This window comes from Protopterus annectens, chromosome 8.part0 (genome assembly GCF_019279795.1).
Source record: "Protopterus annectens isolate FY-2018-M chromosome 8.part0, PAN1.0, whole genome shotgun sequence".
Lineage (NCBI taxonomy): Eukaryota > Metazoa > Chordata > Ceratodontiformes > Protopteridae > Protopterus > Protopterus annectens.
Window position 1 is genome coordinate 471,825,467 of NC_056741.1, and position 27,464 is coordinate 471,852,930.

The window sequence follows — 27,464 nt, forward strand, 5'->3', positions numbered from 1 at the left end:
GTCCTCATCTGCTACTGGCTGCCATTTCTTGTCAGGCATATGTATAACATTCTGACTTGCACTGTTTTGTAATAGTAACTTTTGGACTTACAAAGTACTCCAGTACCTTCACACACAACTTCAAACAACAAAGCATATACCAGCTGCTTCAATAGCTTAATGGCAAAGCAACTGAAACTTTGATTTAGGGTCAAGTCCTAGTTTAATTATGAACATCTTTAGTGATGCACTCATGGATCAGTCCCTTTGCCTCCAAAGCTTGTAACTGATGTATTCATTTGAATTCCAGTTTTAAAAGCTGCAGGTAGATGCATTCTCTCCTTTTCCATCTTTGTTTTCTTGACATATCGTGTGGAGGAAGATTGTGGTATATTCCTTTGGGATCTAGTTGTAGAAGTTGCAGGTAGATGCATTCTCCTTCTTCTTTTGTTTCTTGATATATTATGTGGGGTGAGGACTGTGTTCCTATACAGGGATGGAAATGTGTATTGATGCACCCCCTCTATGGGAGGAGGAATATGTTGCTGCACATGGATTAAGGTGATGTACATTAATGCCACATATGGTATATGGTATATAGGGAGAGAAAGTCCTAGTTCACCTGGATTTGGGTGATGCGAGATGATGCACTTTAACTTGGACTGAGGTAATGTGTGCTGATGCACTTCCGGCCTGAGGAAGAGATATGTGCTCCTGCACCTAGATTAAGGTAATGTAAGTTAATCCACTTTTTCTGTAGTGGGGAGGCATTTGTTCCTGCACCTGGATTAAGGTGATGTGGCTTAATACACTTCCTCAGTGGAAGAAATATACTCCTGCACTTGGATTGAGGTTATATATGTTGATTTCTCTCCAAATGTATTGGATTTCTAATACCATGACAGGAATTGATCCCATTCCTAAGAAAGGGTATAAGTAAAGCTGCTGAAATTAGTATTTCATCAGTCTTTGTTATTAATTGAGAGTGCTCCTCTTAGCACCTACAATATACCCAGACTTGCCGCCTCCTGTTGTTCATATGGGGTTACACTACATGTATTGGTAGCATATTTAAGCATGATTATAAATTCATTTTATTAGTCCTGTTGCTCCTACTACTATTAGAACTGTTTGGGTATCTTCATTCAACATTGTTTTTGTTTCTGCTGTAAAATCCTGATATTTTATAACTTTGTGTCTGTAAGTATATGAGACACTGTAATCAATGAGTGTATTAATTTCAGTGATGAACACTACCTTTGTCTTATTTCATTCTTGGACTACTACATCTGGCTTTTTGCATCTATGTTCACAACTGGAGCACCCATACCTCAAACGTCAAGTACTCCCAGAGATTCCTAGATTTTGTAAATGCTAGTCTCCTTGTAAAATAGTTAGCCAGCCCACTACAAGTCAAATTCTTCTTGACCTCATACTTACTAACATACCACCTACATGATTTACTGATATAGTATCCTCATCGCTGGTCAAATCCAATCACAGATCAGTAATCTTTTCTTTAGGGCATATAAGCCCACCACAACAATCATATCTGCACAGCATGAAAGTAACCATGTACAAGTGACTCTGTGTGCAGATGTTTTGGATCACAGTTCATAAATGACAGCCCTTTGTGCCAGATGTGGCAGCACCTTCATATAGCAATGCATATAAGGGTAGGTACAAACCATCACATACAAGAAATGGCAGGCTGGCCATGGTTGCACTAGTCTCCCAGCACATATATAACATGAAATAGTGATAATATTGTGGTCTCCATATATGTTCATGTGTGAGACTGTCTCTGTGGCACAGAGGAAAGAGCCATGGCTGCAGTCTAGATGCCAGGGTTTGACTGGTGGCTCCAGTAATGGATGAGCCAAGAAGGGGGAGGAGTGAAACAGCATGACCCTCTTTCCTTTCAGAGCAGCATAGTTGGGGATGCACTGGGTGGTGTAATTTTCCTGCTGCAGACCAGAGAAACCACAACATACGCTTTGAGGAGAGGGACAAGGCTTTTTGTAGGGAATGCAACTTGGGAAAGTGAGAGCACATCATCAGCAACCAGACCCTTTGCATATCTCTTCAACTACCAATGATGAGTCCCTGAATGATGGCCCCCTCCAGGTCAACCCCTGTCCGTGTCATGGGAAACTAATGGAGTAATTGGCTGTAAGGGGACTGATGACTGACAGACAATGGGGGCAAAGAGTGCAAAAAAAAAAATTTACATATGCAGTACAGCAACAAATACAGAGCAGACACCTACAGTTTAGCACCAGTGCTATTACTAAGAGAAAGGAGGCTGCATGCACCGTAAACCCTGAGCAGTCATGTGGAATAGTATTGTAAGTACTGATCCCTGTGCGAGTGGAGTGGTTATGACATGAGGATCCAGGCCAGATACACATACGTGGCTGAAAAGACAGGTGATATTCCAAGGAGTCAAATGAGCTATGCACTCACCACTTTCTTCCAACCTGACCACCTTCCTCCACACTGTATATCAACTATGTGGTGCAGAGCAAGGCAAAGAGATGCATACACAAACCTTATGTGAGAGTATGTTGTGTATATGATACTGCTCTGCAAATCTGTGCCAATATGGTGCATGTCTTGCTATATCTATGTGATACCCATTCATGTTCTGCCTTCTCTTGCAGTTTTCCCCTTGCAGCCATAGTTGTAAAGCTGTTGTGCATTCAGCTTTCCGTAGATCAAGCAGGACACATTTGGCATCCCATTCCTAGTAGCATTATGGCCTGTGTTGCTGTAATTGCAGGAGGCATTATTGTTAGTGTGCTTGCCCATGCATACCCATTAACAGTGCTACATCTATGGCTCTAAGCAGCATCGCATATGCATTTTGTTTAGTTTGTTGTAAAAGATGACTTATTGCGCTGGTTGTCCCTAATCTTGGTAGAATGTAAAGTGGATGAGGTTTCAATTGATTCAGTTCAGTTCCCTGATGTTAAACTCTTCTATTACTTTTTGTGATTGGACTTGCTGCTAGTGCAGTTTCTGTTTGTGAACTGGTAGTGATATAGTCTGTATGGGCTTTTCACTTCTATCTGTAGTCATGTGACCATTGAGTTAGAATATATAAGTAAGGGGGTATGGGAATGAAGCCCCCCACACACACACACACATATAGGGGTTCAGTGGGAGGGTGGTAACACATGCAAGAAAAGAGTATTTTTTTAAATTTCTTTAGGTCTGGTATAGCTTTCATAGAAGTGTGTCATCTGGCAGAAGCTTCAGGTAGTATAGTCTTAACAAGAAATAGCAGAGCTGTTTGTCCTTGGCAGTGCAGTCAGCAGCATAATGGTCTTTGACCATGAACTTATCAGTGTTGTTTTTGAATTGCATGCCTCCTGTCCTGGTCCCTCAGGCAAGATGACCTCAGCAATGCCTCTGAGATTCAGCGCAGAGGCAGTCTATGAATTTAAGTAGCAATAATGTGAAGTGTGTGAGGAGTAATAACAGAGGCAGCTAGACAACAGAATGGCAAATTAACAACTGTGATAATTGTCCTAAAATATGTTTTTTAACTCCTTTATTTAATTATCACTTGTGACATAGGCAAACTTCTGTAAAAGTAATCAAGCCATATTAACAAGTTCACATTTTCAAACATTATACATCACATATATTGCTCTATACAGTATAATTAAACCAATAGTACATAAATTGTTCAAATCCTGCTTTCTCTTAAACCTCATTGCTACCCTAAAATTTTTTTCTGCGTGTATTGTTCCCACAATTTCCATTTTTCCTATATAATTTACTCCTACCCTTTTGTAAAGATCCTGTTCTTTTATCTCTGTTACAATAATTTAATACTTCAAGTATAGGTTCATAGGTTCATAGGTTGGTACTAGGCTATCGGCCCTAGGGCCTATACAAAACAATTCTCTGGATATTTCTTCCCACAATATTTACTTCCCTGGACCCCTGTCTAGTAGGGCAACTGACGTGATCCCTGGGGTGAATTTCCTATCTCCCATCCAATTGTTAAGGTTCCTTTTAAAGAGGGTCAAGGAGATGCTCTGCTTGATGTATATGGGCAGTCTATTCCAGAGTATGGGGATTCTCTGGGTCAGGAATCTATCCTTCCAGCATGTTTTGTTCATTGTGATGACAAGGTTTAGATCCCTGGAGCGTGTAGCTCTGAGAGATTGGGATTTCTTTAAGTGGAGCATGTCCAACAGCTCAGGTTTTGACATGGCCTTGTATGTTAAACAGAGATCACCTCTGAGTAGACGATATGCCACAGAGTATAGCTGGAGTTTTTTTTAGATGGTCACCATAGGGCATCTTCTTTAGGCCTGTGATTCTTTTAGTGAGGTATTTCTGTGGCCTTTCCAGCTGTTGCAGATGTCTTGTGAGGTACATACCAAATGGGGCATTGTACTCTATAATGGGTCTAATGAGGGATGAGTACAGTTGGCAATGACCTCCTTTTTTCTGGATGAAAAGCCCTTAGTGATGAGGTGTGCCACATAGAAGGATTTCCTGACTGTTGTGGCAATGTGGTTATCAAAGGTTGATTTCAACTTTAATTTCCATTTTCTAGTAATTTCTTTTTTTGGCAGCCACCAGAATTCAGCTTAAGGTTTTAGAGGCCTTACTATGTCTAGTCAATTCAGATCCTATATCCCAGCTCATTTCATTGATTTGCTCACCCAGTACTCCTGACAGAATAGTATATATAGAGAATTTTAAAAGTCTGCAAACGCATTACACTCCAAGAACATATGCTCCCAGGTATTGCCTTCTTCCCCATTACACCTCCAACATCTGCCTTCTACCTGAGGAAAAATTCTTTGGAGTCTCCTTGGGGTATAAAAGTACCTATGTAAGCACTTCCAGGCAAAAATCCTAAATTTTCTAGATTTTGTTGTATATTTGGGAGCCATACATATGTCCTGTCGTTTCTTTGTGAATTGCTTATCTAATCTGTCTTCCCAATCTTTTCTAACCTCCTCTGATTGATTCCTGTAGTTATCATACAATATTTTATATGCCCTACTAATTATCCCCTTTTTAATAGCAGCTTCTGTTTTAGATTCAAGTAAAAAAAAAAAACCAGCCAATATAGGTATTTCATTTAGGATTCCCCTATTTATTCCTTTCTCTTTGCCTATACTCTAATACCAATTCCTAATAGTAAAGGCAATCTCTAATTATTTACCCTCAGTACCTTGGTTCCTTTGCCATCTTCCTCCAATAAATTCTAGCCCCTTCTTCCCTATTCTGTGTACCCCTAATTGCAATAATCTCTATTGGCAGAATCTCCTTTTCCATTCCCGTGTTGGCATAGTTCTTAGTATACTTTCTGCTACTTTATGAATATAATATTCTGTATGACTATTGTTATTCTCCTTAAGGATCTGCATCCAAAATCCCACTCTTTCCTTACTTCTTGAATTGCCCCCCACCACTTCATCATCAACCCTTTTCACATTGACTTATAGCTTTCTGCTTGTGTTATATATATGAGCCTTAACTATGAAGCTCTAAAATATCTCTTCAAATCAAATTATCCTAAACCTCCTTGTTCTATTGGAGGGCTCACTTATCCCACTTAACTCTTGCCATCCTCCCCTTCCAGATAAAATCTTTCAATTCTGTATTAATTACCATCAATAACCTCTCCTCTGGTTGTTAAACATATGGCTGACCTGTGTATAAAAATTAAGGGACTAAAAACACTTTTACTGCTTGTATCTTGCTAACCATAAGTGAGAGCTTGTCTGTTTTTGTATTATCTTTTTAGTCTCTTCCCACATATCCATAGCTACTCTAACAGAATTTGTTTTTTAACTCATATTCCTAAATACTTCATTTCATCATGTTCCTATAGATACAGGTATCGCTGAACCACTTCATGTGTGGGTACATAGTTTGCAGCTGTAGCATTTGTTTCATCTTCATTAATTTTATATCCTGAAAAAACAACTGTCTCAGAATGTACCACAACACTGAGATGGCTCTATAAGGTACAAAATAATATCATCTGCAAATAAAAGCCTTTTCTTGTATACCATATCAGTTCTAACCTTGAATTTCTCAGTCTGTTATTTTCTTAGCCAATTGCTGTAAATATAATGCAAATAACAAATGGGAAAGAGGACTCTCCTGCCTGATTCCTCTGTTCATACATAACTTATCAGACAGGACTTTGATTTTTGCTTCTGATCCCTCATATATCCTCCTAAGTAACCTTGTTATTGTATCAAGAAATGCAAATGCTTCCATTGCCCTTCCATAAAAATCTCAGTTTACTCTGTTGAATGCTTTCTCTGCATCAAGAGCCACCAATAAAGATGGTATTTTCCTATATTCTGCTTTTCTCTGATCATAATTATTCTATTAATGTTGTCAAATGTTTACCTCCCCTCCACAAAACCACATTGATTTATATTTATCAATTTTGGCAACACCTTTGCCATTCTTTTAGCCATTGTAAACATAAACTCTTTCGTTTAAAATTTAAATGAGCCTATATGAAGCTGGATCTGATGGGTTTTTACCATATTTAGGTATTAGAACCAACACAGCTTTTTTTCCAGTATGTTGGTGTGTCCCCTCCTTTTAAAATACCATTAAACAAAACCTTCAGGATCTTTATTTTCAGAGCATAAGAAAAGTTTGCACACAGTTAATTCAAAAATTATATATTCATGGGGATGGGAGGAGGTACTTCGTTGTAAGTGGTAGGTAACTTGGAAAGGAAATTAGCTATATCTTCAAACGTACAACAGACAAGAAAGCCACTTGGTAGGAAAAAATAGTACAACAGATAAAAATCCAAACTGGTATGCAGGTATGTAATTGTGGAACAGGAAAAAAAGAAAACGATCACTTAAGCTGTTGAGGCTTTACTATAGATTCTGTTTTTTCATTTTTGACATTGCAAAATTACATACTGGTTATACAGTGGAAGTGTCAAAGGAAAAATATACTTTAAAAATGATCAAAACACGGTAGGTTCAGGTTAAGGCACTTTAATCTTGCAGCAAGGAGACAAAAACGTGCTAATACAGAGTTTGTCTAACCAGAAACAGGAAATGCATTCATTTTTATAGGTTATCAAATTAATCCTGTCCTACCATGCTGACGTAACGGATTACCACCTTTTGGTCATCACCTGCTGACCATCTTTCCCATGATTTTCTGCTGATTTAAACAATTTTTATGTGAAACTTTCTGTGGAAAACAACATGGCCTTGGTTATTTTCAGTTAGATACTTGTTATGTTACATTCAAGATACTATAGCTAAATCGAACACAATGCTAGAAGTTCATTTCTCTAATAATCCTTTGTCCACCTTATCTCTAAACCACTGCAGCTGCAGAGGTTCCCATCCTCTGAACAAGGCTGTTTGTCTCGAATCATTACATTTATAAAATGGTATATTGTCTATTCATATGCTTCTGACCTAGCAGATTAACACCTGCTTCTGAAGTACATTTCCACAAGGCATAAACAAGAATATTGCTGTGCTAGCAGTTACTAGGTCAGAGGGCAACTTGCAAGTTTCAGTAAGCATAATGCAGTTTTAGTAAAGCATATTTTCAGTCTCATATGAAACTCAGTTTATATAAATCACAGTGCATGAGAAATAGAATGAAAAGCGTATTAAAAACACTTGATTATTAATTTGGCATTAAGCATACACATATTAATACATATTTTTCTAACAGGAAGTAAATCTATAGTATACTGCTTTGATAGTTCCTAAATCTGTATGTTTGTTTTTGTGTTTCTCAGCTTTTTGTGTTCCGCACAGTTAGTCGTTCTCAGCCAGTGCTTTTCACACAGTGTGCTACACTGGGCAGTTTCCAGGAACATTGGCAACAGACACTGTACAACATGTTCACATTCATCTGCCTCTTCCTGTTACCACTACTTATCATGGTGTTCTGCTACTCACGGATCCTAGTAGAGATATCTCAGAAGATGAAGAAAGCAAGTGGTAGGTCAAAAATGAAAGTTATTCATGGGTATTGTTTCTTGCTGTTGTATGAAGATGACCTTTTAATTTCTTATATTATTCACTTTTGCCATGCAAATGTTTGCTCCGCAGTAGTCTGTGTTTACATTTCTTACTGCATACACACTTAAGAATGCAATGATTCTTCCCTGCAATCAAATAAGAAGCAGGTAACAGTTGATCCTGATGTGTTTTATTTGACTGTTTGTCTTCTGATGTTTTTAAACCATTCACATTCCTCAGATACTGCAGCCTTTCCTGGATATGCAATCACACTCACCTGAAATTTTCCACCCTTAACTACTACTTGCATTTACAGTATTACTTCCAGCCCTTGTGACCACTATTCATCAGTCTAGTGTTGCCCTACATCCATGGTGTAGACATGCATAATACTGTTACTGTATCTCACACCATAAGTGGTCCACAGTGAAAATTTGGGTTTGGTAAGCAGTAAAATATAAACTGGAAAACAGCTTGCAACAGGAACTATCAATTGTATTTACAGAACAGCTAAGGAGAATGACGTGAATAGCTAAATATCATATGACTATAAATACCTGCACTGCTGCATGAAACATTAGTTTATATGTTGGGGTAACGTATTACTCTGATCATTTTCTTCTTGTAATTATCTGTTTGATAAATATAGGCAACTACATACAATTTACTTTAAGATATTATGCTGTGTTTTTCTGTGTGATTCAAAAATCCTTAGTGATAACCTGTAGGAAGGCCATCTGGTTCAAAGGTAGACAATCCAGCAGCACATTAACAGTAATGGCTCCTGAAGAAACAAATGGCTTGCGGGAAACACAGCTGTAACTATGGTGGTGCAAAAGGGGCAGATGAACCAAGTACAAGCCATCGGGAGTGTGATTGTCAGGTGCTGCTGATGTAGGACTGCAGAATCAGAATTAATTTCTGAAGCCGGGAGAACACTGCAGTTTTAGAAATGAATGCCAGTACTTCATTTGAGATTATGCCTCAAATGTGTGTGGCAAGTTGGCTGTATCAAATAGCTTGTTACAGCTTCAGAGCAAGAGAGCTTTTTTTGCTCTTCAAATCTAAGTTGAAGGGGGGCAACTGTGGGAAGTGCACAGGGCATCACATGAGCTAGCTATGGTACTGTCTGGAAGGATCAACCAAATAATGTGATCAAGTGTTCTTAGGGTTGCTTCCCTGGTTGGAGGACAGAGATTTCACTTGGGAGCTTGATCTGTAGTGGGACGTGATGGTACAGTGTTACAATGCTGACATGAGAAGCATGGAAAACGGAAGAATGAGGCAGTTGCCTCACCCATTGTATGCCTACATATGTTCGGCAAAGACAGATAATACTGCTTGCTGTATCACTAAAGCAGTATAGTCTAGCCTATTACCTACAAGAATGATGACTCAATAACCCTAAGCCTATTACCTTGGCTTCTTGTTTCTAACCCCTAACATTAGTAGTTGGAAGGTTCATGTCTTAGAACAGCCCAGCATACAGAAGTTTGTAAAGTACTGTTTTACCTATTCACCATACAAAAGGTATAACTGAACTAACACCATGAGCTAAACGTTAATCTGAGGACACATTTTCAAGCATTTTTTAATATCTTTCAGTACCATTAGTTAAAAATAAATTTTAGGAGGTTGAGTCTATTATGTCTATCATGTTACACATTCATTCCTTGATATTTTAATCATTTATTCTAAATTATCAGAATGCTTACAAGAGACCAATGAAGTTACAAAGCAGGACCCAAGATCAACCAAGTAATCAGAGATAGGGACAAGAAGGTTTCTGTAGCTGAGCAGTACATTCTTATAAGAGATGCGGCCATCACATATATTGCTTTATAAAGCTGATATTACTCTCATAACAGCCTTCTTTTTTTTATAAGAAACATCTTTATTAAATTATCACTTATGACATAGGCAATCATACATTTATGTAAATGAAAACAAACCACTGACATATTTTAGTTGCAAATATTAGACAGCACTTATAATTCATCCAGTCATTGTCAGTCAAACATTACATAGTTCATTCAAATCCTGCCTTCTTTTAAAACTCATTCCTCTTCCAAAATGTTATTCTGCATCTATTGTTCCCACAGTTCTCATAATAGCCTTCTTGTACATCATACACTAATTGTAGCATGATTAACTGTCACTGGAGTAACAGCCAAAGCTCTGAACGAAGCAGAACATAATAAAAGCAGGTAACAGTGATGAAAGGTCCATGGTGATGCAGAACCCAAATGTTTCTGAAATGAGAGAACATGCTTTGGGTGATCACTCTCACCTGCATCTCGGGCATCTTCCATGTTCCTTCTAGAAGTAGATCTAGAACCTCAACCTGATAGGCAGCACTAAGGCATGTACCAAGTCAAAACATTGTCAGTCCATCAAACTACATTCTCATTGGTCCAACCTAACTCCAAAATTAGTATTTAATTTATACCTGTACCAATTCTCATTCGGCTGGAGGGAATTTAGTGCTGTATTTTGGTTTGCCTGTATTATGCTGGGCTTTTTTATTACTCGTTTTACTGTGTAAAATGCTACGTTGATTGTTCATTATGTTACTATTTGTACTTCCAGGCCATGACTGAAAATGTCTGACTTCTAACAGCTAAACTATCTTGTCAGCAAATCAAATAATTAAAAATATATATTCAGGAATTTGCCTGCACAGTGGTGAATGAAAGTATAACTGAATGTCATGTCTGTGGCAGTGGAACCCATTTCCTTGCTACTCAGTTATCTAGGATGTGAAAATCATATATACAGAAAGCAGTATGGGTAAAAGGATGGACTGATGCATATGTAAGAACACAAAACAGGTCTCATGAGTACAGCGTGAATGGCATACTGCAACCTTAAGTTAGGAAATTTGTGTTTGCCATTATAAATACTGACATGAAGGCCATTTGATCAAAACTATCTGGTTGAAGAGTGTTTTATGGTGCTTCACCAAAACCTTTAACTATTAGCCTTATTATATTTTTCTGAATTCCCTTTGAATGGTTGACCCGCAAACTCCAAAATAGGCAAATGGTCGATCACAACTAGTCAACAAATAAATTACATATAAATCCATACCACGTACCAGTAAAATAATATTTTTGGAGGAAAACATACCTATGCTTTACCCCCCCCCCCCCCGTCTAGGAAGCTTCACCCTAACCCTCTTATTTACATTTACATATAATAATTCAACAGTCCCACAACCATGGGCAAAAGAGAAGCACCCTGCAAGGTTAAACATAGCATCTGCACAAACTGAAGTCTTGCCATGTCCAGACTGATATAGAAAATGCAGCCTTGGAAACATATAATCAGGAAATTGGTAAGGGGAAATAGGAGTCATGCAGATGGATGTCAACCTGTTATAGGAAAACCTATTTTCCTACAAGGTTTGGTGACCTTGGACTCAGATATAGAAATGTATTGGGTATAGAGAGCACAGTATGTTGCACCAGATATATGGTTGGCTTAACTCCACATAAAGAAAAGGTGAATAGAGTCACTGAAGCGCTATTCTGTCAGTCATTCTCAACCAAATGGCCTCTGTCAGTGATCATATCTGAGATGATAAACTCCACTTAAGTCATCTGACCTCATTTCAAAGACGTCAACAAACACTTGACTGTGCCATGGATTTCCATATAACTAAAGTGACCCAGTACCAGTCAGTGGTCACTGAAGCTGTACTCCAATGTGAGAGGTAATGGAGTACAGGAACCAATTTTTCTCTCCTAGCTACCAGCACAAGTTTCGTTTGCACATGAACCTGTGCAGAATCTTGGTTGGAAGACTGTCTGAGAAGCATTTAGATCAAAAATATTTGAAAGCAAGCTTCCGACTAAGATGGCAGTGGCATTTCAGTAACCTTAACCTGAAGAGCCATGTTATACAGAAGACTATATTGGTTCATGCATTCACTTCTATTGTTATTTTGTGTAAGACAGGTTTCATTGCTACATGTGTTAATGTGGCTGGGATGATGCCATCTGACACTGAATGTGCCACAGTATATGACCAGACACTGTTTAATTCTGTTAAGAACCTCATAATAACCTGTTCCAGTTAATGCTACTAGAATGTATCCACTGAGCTTATTTCTCTAGTTTCTACTGTAATTAGGTTAAATTTAAAGAAAGATCAACAGTAGCAGCTAATATGTAAAACCCAGTCCAAGACATCTGACATATTATTTCTATAAGGATGGCTGGGTACTGAGAGCACCTAATATTGGTGGAGGATGGCAAATTCTGTATACTGAAATGGTAAAAAACGATACACAAATACGTTCTCATTGACAAAATATGTATCAGCATTTTCAAACCACTGTCTTTATGAGTGCGTATTTTCCTGCTTAACAAGAAACTATTTTCAATATTCACTACAGTATGCATTCAAAACTGCTATTTTCTTAACCTTTTGACATTTTTCATGTACCCCTATAAACCCATTCTACTAAAGATTCTTGCCTGTTAACTATCCAGGCCACAAGTAAAGTGGCTATGGAGTTTAAGTATGAACCTACAACCACCAATGAATGCTCTGCTACAGTTTATGACAATTAATATATTATCTGCAGCTATAGGGACCAATATACAGGAGCTGTCATAAACTGACAAGAGAGACACTGTATGTTTATTTAGTAGCTCTTCCAAAGACCAGAGCTAAAGAGAATTTCCCTAAGTCTCAGGCTAGTAGCACAGTACTCTGGCTGGCTGGTTCCAGAAACTCTTAGTACTTTTGCCATTTGTTGCTGTAAAAAAATAGTTTAAGCAGTCAATAAAAAAGCTCCTGTCAAAACTGGGAAAATTAGTTATGGACCACGCATGGGATATTTAATGTAAGAAGATTCAATAACAGACATTACAGACTTGTGTAAAAACATAGTTCAAAGTAAAGCTGGATGGTATGTATATATATATATATATATATATATATATATATATATATATATATATATATACACACACACACACACTTGGCACTCGGCACTTGGATAGGTAGGCTATTTAAGTGTCTTTCACACAAAAAAAACGTAGAGTACTGTACACCCAGCTCAAACATAAGCAGAATTGCAGATATCCCCTATCACTGGCTTAATAATCCAGTGGTTGAATGTGTTCTTCTGATCGCACTGACCTGAGAGCCACTAGCAAGATTCACTGTTAAGGGACCCCAGCAAGATTAATTCAGTTAATGAACTGCTAACAGTATTATGAACAGTTTAAGGTGCCAAGTGACTCTCAATAGTTAACAGTGCCCCAGGTTCTCATGTACTAAGCAAATTCTGTTCACAGCACGATTAGCAGAATAACCAAGTCTCCAGAAGGAATACAGGGGGCATGAGGCCTCAGCAGAATCAACCTATGCAGCACTGCACCAAAAAATGTAAAAGTCAAGTGACTACAGAAAATTACCTAACAGTTAGGCAGTCTCCAGTCAGATAAACAGAGTTCCCTAGTGGAACTAATGCTGTCAAGTGTCTCCTAACAAGACTAAAGAAGTGAAATGGTCCCACCATGGTTAACAGTGTCAAGGGCCTACAGCAGGATTAATGGAAAGAATAACCGCCAGCAGAATTATTTAAGTTTAAAAAAATCAAGGGAATCACATTAGTGTTAGTGGAATCCTTGAAGGCCTACTTTATGGGTAACCATCATGTCACATAATTGATGTTGGTCTTTCTAGTCACGATTTGATTTTTTTAATTGCAGCGAGATATATACTTACATTTTAATAAAACAGCAGCAGCAATATTAACCTCTGGAATACTTTATTCCTTTACATTCATTGTTACCTGTCTGACTTATTACATATGGAGACTGCTTCACATATTTTTATTTATTTTTTTATTTATTTATTACAAACTTATCAAAAATACCAAAATAAGGTGACCTGCTGGTTTTGTGGTATAGAGGGCTGCAACACTGACTATGACCCAGGAAACCCATATTCAACAAGTGACCCAGGGGTGGAGGACCAACCTGGAAAGATGGGCTTAAGCAGCCAATGCCAACTCACCCACCCTGGGAGGACAGAGATGGCTAGGCCCATCACCTTAGTGACATCCTTTGTTAGGTGGGTGATCACTTGATGAATGTGCCAGGCAGTCTTGAACCATTCCAGTGGTGCATACACATCTTACTTGCTGAGGTAGGCATATGTGGGAACATGCATGTTTCTATTATGAACAGACAGCCATTATAAAGTCAGGCATCCTACTGAGAAGGAGTTAGGTGGGATGGGGCAAAGACTTCTATAACACCAGCATCTAACACCTGACTCTCACATTCCAGGGAATGGGTACGCTGATGAGGTTTCCATATGGGAACAAATGGGTCCTACAGCTGTCACCAAGCTTGGTGGCATCGTACCTTTCATCCTTGGAATGGATGAGTGAGCTGATGGAGTACTGAAAGTGAAGTTAATGGGTAAGTCCCATAGGGGACTGAAAAACAAATGATAAACTGCTTTGGGTACAATCTTCTATTAAGCAGGGGCCAAGTGACTCTAGGCTTTTTCTGATGTCTGATATTGTGCATGCATTGGCCCAAATTTGGGACAGATGCAGACTGCTGGTTAGTCTGATGTTGGCAAGTACTATGATTGCCAGAAACTAAAGACTACTCCTCTTTCTTGAGGAGGTTTAGGTAATATGGTCAGAGTTTTACAGACTTTTATTCAGATGCTTTCAAAAGTCTGTAAACATTTCAAATGTCTCTACTGTAAATACTTTTTATAGTAATACTAAGGGTGACATCCCACAATGAATAGTTTCAAAGAGCACAAAGAAGACTACATCACAACACAGAGTAGGGTGCTTGAAATATTTGAAAACATTTAAAAGACTCAATAAAAATTTCATCATGGATGGGAAAGCAATAACATTCATGAAGTAGTCCAGAACTTAGCTGACATGCTCCCTTTTATTGACCATTACAGCTAGTGAGATTTGGTCCAGTTTCATTTCTGCTGACCCTATCACAGCTGTAACTAGTTTCATTGCAGCAAAGCTGCAGGAGTGGATGATGACCTATGTCAGAAATGCTGAGGGTACTGGACATTGTTGGGTGCTGTGGTTAACATCTTCTTCCAATTTTCTGTGGAAGGCAGAGGCAGTGCCTCTTGACGACAAATATGAGATGGTGGTGCCCATTTTCAAAGAGGGTGCAACACTGAGTGTTTCAGTTTTAGAGAAACAATGTTCCTCATCATGGATTAAAAGAATTGTCCCGGATACCATAAAGAAGACTTAATTTAATATGTAAGTATTTGATTCCAAAGAAAGTGGAAAGTGGCAGCGAATTGAGAGAAATGGCTTCAGGTGATGCGATACCCTGTCCCCATGTAGAAAAATAGGGAAAAGGTTGAGAATGATGATGATGGTGATATTTGATTTCAAGTGAGCAATGCAGACTGCATCCAGCCATCAAACAGTGAATCATCTGCTTGTACTTACATGGACACTGGATGGGTTATTGGGGTTTGTAAACACTACTTATATGTGTTTTCTTAACCTGGAGATGGCATTTGATCATGCATCTCAGAATGTCTTATGAGAGGTGCTGCTACTATATGGGGTCCCATCTCTGAGTTGTGGCATCCTGTTGCTTAATCTATGTTTTACTTAATGAATTACGTATGTATTGACATTTAATCAGTTTTAGTTTTCAGTTATTCCCTTGTGCAGAATAGTGCCACAATGATAAACTGTAGGCACTTTATCAACTAAGGCTAAAACCTACTCAAAGAATGCCATAAGATTCAAAAGGCAAACCCTCCCCTTAACATATCTGTACTGTTGTATGTCTAGCAGACATAGGTCTACTATGTCATTTGGACAGGCTCCATTATGACTCCATTCATGATTTTACATAGAACGCTGGTTAGGTTCATAGGTGCTTACTAGGGTATGGATCTGTGAGGATCTTAAGAAGCCTATCATTCTTTTCCTATGGTAGTTTTAAGTCCTTATATTTTGTGTAGAAAACACTCTGAGATAGCCACAACAAGGATATGTTGGGAGATTTACATGCTGCTCCACCCATGAGTGAGAATGCTGCCAAACCAGAGTTGTATCTGTAGTTACCCATCCATTCTTCCAAATTGCGTTTGAATAGGGTAAGAGAAGTACTTTTCTTCATGTGGAGTGGAAGATGGTTCCACAGAAGCATAATACTCTGTGACACATACCTAGCCCTCCAACACATTTTGTTTAGGCTGCAGAAGAGATTGACGTGTTTATGCCGCCATAGGCTTGTGAATGTATAATAGGCCTGAGAGGATAGGGTCTGTTGAAGCTTTATATATTGTTCAGCAGAGGGAGAAGGCTTTGAGATGGTGTTCATAGTTTTTTATGATTTAGGCCCTTGATTTTCTTAGTGAGGAAGCATTACTGTCTTTACATTTGTGATAAGTGTTGGCACATGTACATACAGAAATGGGTATTACTCCCAGTGATCAGCTTAATGATTGCTGAGTAAGGTGAATCTCTGGACCTGTACACCATACATTTAGATGTAAGCTGTACAATAAAATGGACTTCTTTACAATAGTGGATACATGATGGTCATAGGTTCCCAGATCCTTGACTATGGGATCAATTTTCAGGGATGTGTTTTCAGGGTGAAAACTACAAGGGGAGTCATGCTTGCTAAAGGATACAATTATACGTTACTTGACATTTGGTTTTAGTCTATGGTTTTAACACCAGCTATCTGTTTGGTGCTCTCTTGAAGGATCATGGTATCCACTATGGAGTTTATGATGGCATCAAGTTTGCAGTCATATGCAGACTTGGTCAGCCACAAACCCTTAACATTACCTTTGATATCTGAGAGGTAAATACCAAAGAAGAGCGGCTCAAGGACTGAACCCTAGGGTACACTGCTAGTGACAAGTCTTATGGAGAAGAAAGGGATGATCTCCCTTATTTTCTGTTTTATTTGTGAGTCAGTTTGCTATTAAATGAGTTACATGGGTATTTACATTTACCAGTACAAAACATTGAGAGCCAGCAGGCTGTAGCATGAGAAATTTATTACAATTACTAGCTCAAAGGCATAGTAAAAAGTAAAAAAAAAAAAAACACACCGGTTTCGGCTGTAGAAATTGCAAAGCCATCTTCAGTGCAGTAAAGACATATACACTTCTTCTCCTTTTTAAAAGCAACCACTAGGTGAGGCCCAAATTAGTGAATGAATTAATTAACAATTCCAATTAAAGGTACTCATTAAGACCTGGTGAAAACAAATCCCCCAGTTTGATAATCCATTTCTTCTATTTACTATTTACGATCTGATGCCAACCTGTTTTATTTGTTCTCTGTCCAATAATTCTGTCTATCACAGTAAAGTTAAAGGATGCATTCTTATGTACCTCAGTGTGCTTATATAAAGCATTCATGAGCTTCTTATGCCTGATGTCACTTAAATGTTCAGAGATTCTGAATTTTAGTGGTCTAATGCAGAGCAGGTACAGGTAGCAAAGTAAATCACCCAGCCCGTCTGACAGTTCGCAAAAAAGAAAATAAATACTTGGCCAGTGTTTTTACTACTGAACTCGCATGTCTTCATCAACCTTCTGCAGTGGGTACAATGTCCACAGGGAAAACATCCCTTAAGTTGGTCCCCCATGAGAGTGGTTTGTATAGAATCACCCTTACATCTCCAACCATGATTGTAATGCCCTAAAAATGAACCCAAATTCTTGCCTCTCCTAAAAGAGAAGTGACATCTGTCATCCAAAATATCGCACAGTTTGGCATCTGCTAAGAGGATGTTCCAATGTCTACGGACACCGTTAAGTAGGACATTAGTATCCCTTCCATAGGTAGTAACCAGTCATACGGTGGAGTGCTTGTCCATAGTCTTATCCCTGCATCTTAAAAGATCCTGCCTGTCACAATTAGCCACCCAATGTCTGGCCTGATAAATATTCCCCATTTTATAGCCCCTATTCCTGAATCTTGTGGTTAGATCTTCTTAATACATCTGATAAGTAGCATCATTTGAGCATATTCATTTCATATGCAAAAATTGTGATTTTGGGATGTTTCTGCATATATGTGGAGGATAAAAGCTGGTAGCATAGAGAAGGGAGTTGTACTTGAGTTATTTACAGTACACTTCTGGTGTTAATGTATGATCATTGTTCCTAGTGACTAAATCATCCAAAAAAGTGATCTTATTAATGTCATAGTTAGCCGTAAATTGTATACCCCATTTGTTATAATTTCAATATCCAATAAACACCATAAGATAGTCAGGGTCCGATCTCCATACTAACCAGCAATCATCCAAGTATCTTCTCCAAATATCGATCTCATCTAGATAGCATTGTCATAGATGAGCTGTTCCTCAATGTGGGCCATGAATAAGTCAGCATATATGGGAGTAAATGAGTCTCTCATAGCTGTGCCTTGTATTTGTAAGTAGCATTTGTTCTGCTAATAGAACATGTTCTTAGTCAGAACGTGTTCCGCAAGGCAGATTAAAAAAGTGTTGGAACCCGGTTGGTACAATTCTGACTTATATAACCAGTATTCTAATGCTTCCAGGCCCGCCCAGTGAGGAATGTTAGTGTACAATGCAGAAACATCTAGGGTGCAAAGTAACCACCCTGGCTCAAGCTGCATCTCAGAAATAACTTTAAGGAATTCCGTAGTGTCTTGGATACAGGCCCTGAACCATTTCAGAAGTTGTTTAAGATACTGTGTTAGAAACCGAGATAATGGTTCAGTGATAGAGCCCCTACCTGAAACTATAGGTCTACCAGGTGGACTTTCCAAATTCTTATGTGTTGTGGGTAGAAAGTATATATATATATATATATATATATATATATTGACTGGAAGGGTCAGGCACCGTAAGGTGATGTAGTGTGTTGTCCGTGATGATTCCCTCATTCTTGACAGATGCCAAAAGCTGATCAATTTGTTTCTTGAAGCCAGGAGTTGGGTCCAATGCCATGTGAGTATAGTAATGACTGTCAGTTAGCTATCTCACAGCTTCTGTGTTGTATTGGGTCCAATCCTATACAACTACTGCCCCACCCTTGTCCGCAGATAATATTGCCAAATCATGATTTGTTTCTAGTTCATGGATAGCCTCCATTTTGATCTTTGAGAGATTGTTTGATTTGACATGAAACTCCCTCAGAACCACAAGGGCGGGAGACTTAAACCTCGACACGGCTATTAATAGGACGTGCTGGAGGGATAGATTCATCACCCAAAGACTCCCTATGCTGTGGAACAAAATCCCGGTATATGTGAGGCAGAGCACCTTGCTGGCCTTGTTCAAGAGAAATCTTGACCAATGGATGGGAGATCGCAGATATACCCCAGGGATTACCTCAGTGTCACTGCTCGACAGAGGCACAGCAAAATAATGGGTATAGTTCCCCATACTAAAGGGGTGGTGTAAGCCACAAAACGATGGGCTAGGCTTGTAAATGCCCTCGGGCAGATAGCCTAGTATGAACCTATGAACCTATATCCTATGAACCTATAAAGTGAAAATGCAGATCTTTGAGAATACAATTCTGAAACATTAACATGTTATGATGCATTGGTGGCATGAAATTAGATTTGTGGTATCTAAAACCATCCTGCGATTCAGGATTAGGTGTTATCTGAAAAAATAATCTCAGGTTAAGTAATCTACAAAATGAGGTAATATCTTGTGCAAATGTATCTTCAGACACCTAGAAGCCAGGTATAAAATTAAGACCTTTATTCAAAATTTTAACGTGGGTGGGTGACAAAGGGGTGGATGATTAAATATTCAGTACATTGTTAAATTCTATTTCTACACCATCAGTTTCAACAATCATTTCATATTGTCCACCTTTGTGATGTTTCCTGCCCCCCTCCTTTGCTTGCCCCTAAAGGGATCTGTGTATTACTTCATTTGGAGATTGGGGAATCTGGGGGCATGCTGTGCATTAGACTCTAAACCTGATGAGGACTCCTCACCAGAAGTATCACAGCTGGATGTGGAAGGCTTCTTTAAAATAGACCTTGGTCTTTTCCTTTTAACCACCTTCCTATGTGTTTGTTCAAACCTGATATGATTATTACTGGAAAAGGGATGCCCACCCTCATAGTCAGCAAAATTCCTATGGAACGTTCTCATTTTCCTGTCTTTCAATTGTTGCTCCAGGGTTAAATGATCCTGGCTAAGTTTCCTAAGACCAATATTATAGATTCTTGTCCTTCAAATTTATGAATGTCCGCACACATTTGAGTGATTTCTGATATATCACGCCAATAAACTGAACACGTCCTACTAGTAATAAGTAACCAGACTGATATCCTGAACACGAAGTGCTTTATTGGACCAACACACAATGCAAAACGTTGAACGACAACAACAAAAAACAAATAACACCAAAGAATTGAGTAAAACTACTTAGCGCTTTCACCCATTAATATAAACTGGGCTTCATCAGAGTAGAACCATTTTCAGTATCACAGACTTTTTAAATACAATTTATACACACACCTCCCACCTGCAACCAATCACAGCCAACAAGGACTGTGAATAACAAATGAACTTGTAGCATGCAATTCAAGTTGTGCCAGTTACGCTTGCAAAACTTAGTACAACAACAAATATTCTTCATAATGAACCTCCCTGAAGCAAATACATTAATTTGAAAACATTAAAACTACACAAACAAAATTAATACATTGTTGCACATTAAAAAAGTAAACACATATATATACACATAAAATAATAACCTCCTTAACCATGATGGCTAGGGCTTGGTTAGCTCATTAAAAATTTATATATATATATATATATATATATATATATATATATATATATATATATATTTATATACAATAAGATCTCAATTTTAAATTACTGGAAATCGAAATATGATCATTAATACCAGGGGGTTTAGATGCATCTAGTCTAAGTTGCCATAAACATTCTTTTACCTCTAGTAGTGTCTTGACATCACCACCCCTATCATTATATGGAACCCTATCAACCACAAAAAATATAAATTTATTAAAGTTACTGCAAAGTTGACTGTGCATATATAAAGCATTAGAACTTTTTTTATTTTTGATATCTCTTATATGTTCATTAATTCTTAGTCGTAATTTCCTGATATTTTTTCCTATATAAAATGTAGGACAACTCAAACAGGTATCAATATATACTACCATTTTTGTATTGCAATTAACATGTCCTGGACATTTTATATTTCTACCAAAATTGTGAACTACTACGTATGGTCCATTGTTAATAAACTAACAAGTGCCACAAGAACCACATTTATTCATGCTAGAACTCTTATAGACTCCTGCACTACTGCCCATCTCCATAAATTCCTTGAGGTTTTTACCCCTACTGTAAGTGATAGTTGGCGTATTACCCAGTACATCAGTAATATCCTTGTTAAACACACATTACCATGTGTCTGTTAAGATGGTCTTAATATGTCCAGCAATTGGAATAAATGGCAGGATCATAGCCTTTCTACTACCTTCATTTAAAACGTCACTGTTGGAAATAATTGCCACACATTTAATCAACCCACCTTTAAGAATGGGTTTGAATACAGTGTGTCTTTTGGTCTCAGTTTCTGACCGAATGTCAAAGAGGATATCAGAAGGATATCCTCGTTCAGAAAACATGTTTACTAACCTAACAAGCTCGGTTTCAAACAAACTGTCTTCACTAACCAATTTAGAAAGTCGCACCATTTGACCCTTAATGATATTCTTTTTTTGATGAAACGGGTGACAACTATTAAAATGTAAAAAAGAGTTGGAGTATGTCTTTTTTCGATATAAACCTGATTGCAACGTATTCAATTCCTTGTCATAAAACAAAAGAAGGTCTAAATAATCACAAGTCTCTCTATGTATCTTGTAGGTGAACTTTAAAAATGATGTAGTGGTATTTATATATTCAAAAAATTTATAAATCTCATCTTCAGTTCCCCTCCAAAAAATCAAAATGCCATCCAAAAAACGCAAATATAATTTTATATTGTTCATAAACTTGGAGGTAAAAACTTTGTGTGTTTCCCAGTTTGCCAAGACCAAATTGGCATAGACCGGCGCACACTTTGCACCCATCGCTACACCAGTGGTTTGTTTAAAAAGTTCACCTTCAAATGAAAGGAAATTGTTTGACAAAACAATTTCAACTAAATCTACTAGCAAACTAATCTTAATTTTATGGTAATCACTGTACTTAACCAAACAATTGCTGAACATTTCAAGACCTTGGTCATGCAGTATGATTGAAAACAAGTTAATCACATCAATAGTCAGCATGACAAACTTTTCATCTAAAGTAGTATTACTAATCACTTCTAAGCAGTGCCATGAATCCCTTAAGATATGTGGAAATCTATTCAAAATGTGTTTACTGTGATAATCAACATAAGAGGCCATAGATTCCATTTTTGAACCCCTGGCTGACACTATTGGACAAAATGGTGGATTATTTGGGTTCTTATGTATCTTGGGAATCCCAAAAATGGTCGGTGTAACTGGGAAATCAACCAACAAATATTCATATTCATTTTTGTCAATGATTCCCTCCATAAACCACTCATATAGTTGCCAGTCGATCTTTGCATAAGCTCTGTTGACTTCATTCTTAGACACTCTGGTGTAGGTTGAAGTATCATTTAACAAATTTAACATACTATTAGAATAGTCTACATTGGACATGATAACAACCTCACCCCCTTTGCCGGGTTTCATTACCCTATAAATTTTACTATGAGTCAATTCCTGAAGGCAAAATTTTTCCCCAGGGTAAGGTTGTCTACCAAGTTGTTCTTCCCTCTAAGTATTCTCCTAATTTGAGATTCACACATTTGTTCAAACATATAAATATTAGGATTAACAGGGGGAATGAACGTACTTGACCTCTTAGGTACTATACTTTTTTCTGTCCATGGACTTAAATTTTTAGAAAAAAACATGTTAAGATTCAATTGCCTACTGTACAATTTAAGATTCAATAAAATTCTAGCCACCTCATATCTAAACACAGGAACAAATGTAAAACCTTTTTTAAATAAAGTAAGGTGTTCATCATTCAACTGTAGGTCTGTGAAATTGTAAATACACATATTATCAAAATTAATAAACTGGCACACAAGCCCAATGTCACTTACATCTTCATTACACGTCACATTCAATTCAGTAATGTCCTCAGCTGTCTGACTAAAAACAACCTGTTCATCATTAAATTCAATAAATTCATCATTCAAAAATGACAATATTTTTAAAATTTCCTTTGTATAGTTAAAATCCAAATTACTGATATCAATAGACAAGTCAGACAAAAGCAGTTCATCAGTCCCCCTTGAGAATGTGTTATTATTCAGTCCAAAATTGGAGTCAAAATTAGAGTTAAAATTGGTGACATCCGTCAAATCGGCCTGTTGTTTCCCTGTGACCATCTCTGATTTGTAGGGGGTCTCTGCCCTCTCCCCCTGAACTGTTCCTGCTGTACTGAAACCCGGTTGCGCTCCCGGATTCTTTCTGAGCGTCGTACTGTGTAGTTCTCTAAAAAATGTTCACTTTCATTTTCATTGATGTTACCAATACTACCCCCATTCACTACATCAGTAATTTGATCATTGTAATCGGATTGGTTCTGATAAAAATGATTTGTAACATTGTTGACCAATTCTAAACAAGCAATACTGTTTCTGTAGTTTTTGAAATGTGCATAAACAAGATTACTAGCATAGTCTTTGCTGTCCCTATTCAATTTCTCAGTCTTAATTTCTAGTCCCCTTTTGACAAATAAATCAATGTCCGAAATAATTTTGACAAATTTGTATTTCTTGAACTCAAACAGTAAATATTTTATAATACTATTATTAATCTGGCCCAATTCATCTTTGAGTATATCAATTTTATGGTTATTATTACGAATAATAATTCGTAAAAGGTCCATACCTAAACAGTTGAAGAGCGCTGACAATTCTTGGAAACCTTCAGTTCCTACTTCAAAACCCATGGGTAATTTGAACAACCTCAGTCCCTTGGGTACCTGCTGTAATTCGATTGATCTTTCCAGGTACACATTGTCCATCTGCAATGATTTAAAATTTCTCAGTTTTGTTTCAAATTTTGCAAGCTGTTCCTTTAAAGTACCACTGCTCGCAACATTGGCAATTCCAGATGACCAATTAGTTATCGGCGAGGCCAACATAGTGTCCAAATTCCTCGGAATATTGGTGTTGTTTAAACAAGACAAGACGGCATCTTTACCCAACCTGTTGTTCTCAGGAATGGCAGTCTCACTAGGTGTTGTTTCGCGTATCGAAGTACTCGGAGGCATGTGCAAGGTGTATAAAAGAGCTTGCAACTCAGTCAGTTACTTCATCAGAATTCATTGTGTTAACATCTTTACCAGACAAGCCTTTCTCTTGAAACATCCTCAATAACTTTTGCGTTAAGTCAACATATTGCACCATCAGCTGTTCCATGATAGATCCAAAAAGGCAGTAAGTAGTCAAGGAAATGCAGTCAGCGGAAAGTAACAAACCACACCAATAAACTGAGTATGTCCTACTAGTAATAAGTAACCAGACTGGTATCCTGAACACAAAGTGCTTTATTGGACCAACACACAATGTAAAACATTGAACGACAACCACAAAAAACAAATAGCACCAAAGAATTGAGTAAACCTACTTAGCGCTTTCACCTATTAATATAAACTGGGCTTCATCAGAGTAGAACCATTTTCAATATCACAGACTTTTTAAATACAATTCATACACACACCTCCCACCTGCAACCAATCACAGCCAACAAGGACTGTGAATAACAAATGAACCCCCTGGTATTAATGATCATATTTCGATTTCCAGTATTTTAAAATTGAGATCTTATTGTATATAAATATATATATAAATTTTTAATGAGCTAACCAAGCCCTAGCCATCATGGTTAAGGAGGTTATTATTTTATGTGTGTATGTGTGTGCATATGTGTATATATATATATATATATATATATATATATATATATATATATATATATATGTGTGTGTGTTTACTTTTTTAATGTGCAACAATGTATTCATTTTGTTTGTGTAGATTTAATGTTTTCAAATTAATGTTGTTACATTTCACAATACTTTGAAAATGAAGACAAATACAGTTCCTTCTCTCTTTCAGTGGTTCTTATTATCTACAGTACACACATGTGGGAGCCTCATGGAAAGTACCAGGGAGATTCCCAGAACAAAATAATAAACAAGCTTATATACTGGTGATATTGCTGACAATACAAAAATAGAAAAATGAACCAATTAGACCATTATACAGGGCAATTAACCAATCAAAGGTTTACCCGTAAACATAAGACAATTCACATCATCATATCTCTGGGCAAAGAAAGAAAATCGGATGCATTTCCATAAAAGGCACATTTCCTGATTTCAGGCAGACTCTTGCTTTTCAGCATTTTCTCATTGCTCAGAGTTCACTCAAAGTTCATAGTAAACAATACGTTTGAATACATACAGACTGTCACATACTCAATTCCCTCAAACACATCCTTTGGCTGTTCATATTCTACAATCCCCCATTTGATGCTGTGTAAGCATCATCACGTAACCATACATTTGTCCCAATTTTAGCATAATCATGCTACTGGTCTTTTCATTATTTGAAGACATTGTCATTTTATCATCTATATTCATAGTTGCAGGCATATAAAAATTAGGCACTTTTTTCACAGTTTTTGAAGACATTAATTTCAAGATCAGTGCTTTGATTAGGAATAGAACAAGAAAAGCAACAATTGCTACTACTGCAATTAATAAAATCAGCTTCAACATTCCACCTCCCCAACCTGAGAATAGGTTGGTTAACCATGCCCACATTGAACCAACGGCCTCCTTGGCCTTTGAGAGTTCGGAAATTCTTTGTATCGGTTCAAAATGACTTTCAATTTCGTGTTGATTATCAGGAATAAACATACAGCACTCCTCCTGGATTAAAGCGTGAGTTCCTCCCTTTGCTGCAAGGGTGAAATCGAGGGCCATGCGATTTTGAAGTACTACAGCCCTCATAGCAGTCAATTCATCAGTCACTAGTTCTAAGGCAGAAAATGTAGCATTGCTTAGTATTTCAAGCAATTTACTTAGCTTTCTCAGTTCCCAAATTGATTTCACTGCTCCATATGATGGAATTATACCAGCCCATGATATGACGTCATCACCCAAGTCCATATGGGACAGTCCTTTGGTACTAGCATGAGCTAAGTCATGATGATAAATCCATGAAGCATCAACTCGACCTACAGGATTGACAGGCTTCTTAACCTCTCGAACGTTTCAAATTTTTCCTTTAGGTAATGCAGATACATGTCGAATAGCTGGAACCAGATAGCTCAAGAAGCAGCTACTAGACCAGTCTCCTGGTAGCCATTTATATGCTTTTCTTCCGCACACAAAATAACAATTTTCTACTTTAATGATGATGTTGATAGACTTAAAACGATCCCCGGCGTCCTGCAGTCCTTGGAATATTTTTGAATAAACAGATTCTATTTTCTGGGAAAAGTTTGCTATAGAGTTTTTAACAAGTCTTTTTATAGGTGAGAAATCTGTTACACAACCTGAATTGTCTGCAGTGCAGTTATATACCACTGTTTTGTTACAATGGCTCCACCCGACTCTGGTTTTACCCAATTTTTGAAAACACAGTTCCTTTTTGACAGAGGGACAACTGTAATGCTATTTTGTCTTTTGAAATGACATTTGATGCATCATAGATCAAATTTGTCCAGGTTTCATTAACTCCTAAAGGGACTATATTTAGCATCAATCCCCATGAACAGTAGGAATAGCTATACAAACCCAACAGTCTGTGACATTGAGGGATGATGCATATGTGTACTTAATGGCTTGTTAGGTGTTGAAAGGTGGATACCATACAGCTCATTTGGTATGAGTCATAGTGGAAGCAGGAAATAGAAATGGCCACAGTAAAAATAGCAAAACAACAAGAATAATCACCAAAATTGTTGTGCAGTGTTTTTGTGGAAATGGCGGTTGCGCTTGATGAGTTTGCGCAATTGGATAAACTTCCGGAATTTTCAGGTGCTGGTACAGTATGGCTGCGAGTGCGAATAGCTATAGGTGGAAAATCTGGACTAGCAAAAAGTAGAGGTTGCTGATCTTCAGATGGGATTACCTTCTTGACGTGTGATACGTGAATCCAGGTGGGTGAGCCTTGCAGTCGAACTGCTGAAGAAGTGGTCTGTAGAACCAGGAAGGGCTCTTTCCAACGTGGTTGAAGAGCTGTTTTTCGAGAGAATGATTTGATGTATACCCAGTCTCCTGGTTGTAGTGCCGAGGACAAGAAAGGATCAGGAGTTTGTTGAGCTGCTGCTACCTGACAATGATGAAACTGTAAAAAAGAAACAAGAGAAGTGCAATACAGGAGAATATTATGATCAAA

At 37.7% G+C, this 27,464-nt stretch overlaps 1 protein-coding gene across 1 annotated transcript in view; it reads left to right on the forward strand.

The window, feature by feature from the left end:
• Positions 1–27,464, forward strand: part of LOC122808882 (gonadotropin-releasing hormone II receptor-like) — a 1,292,250-nt gene that overhangs the window by 1,145,161 nt on the left and 119,625 nt on the right. The window contains exon 5 of the mRNA XM_044079995.1: positions 7,757–7,961. Coding sequence (XP_043935930.1) covers positions 7,757–7,961 — 205 coding nt within the window. The remainder of the gene's footprint in view (positions 1–7,756; positions 7,962–27,464) is intronic.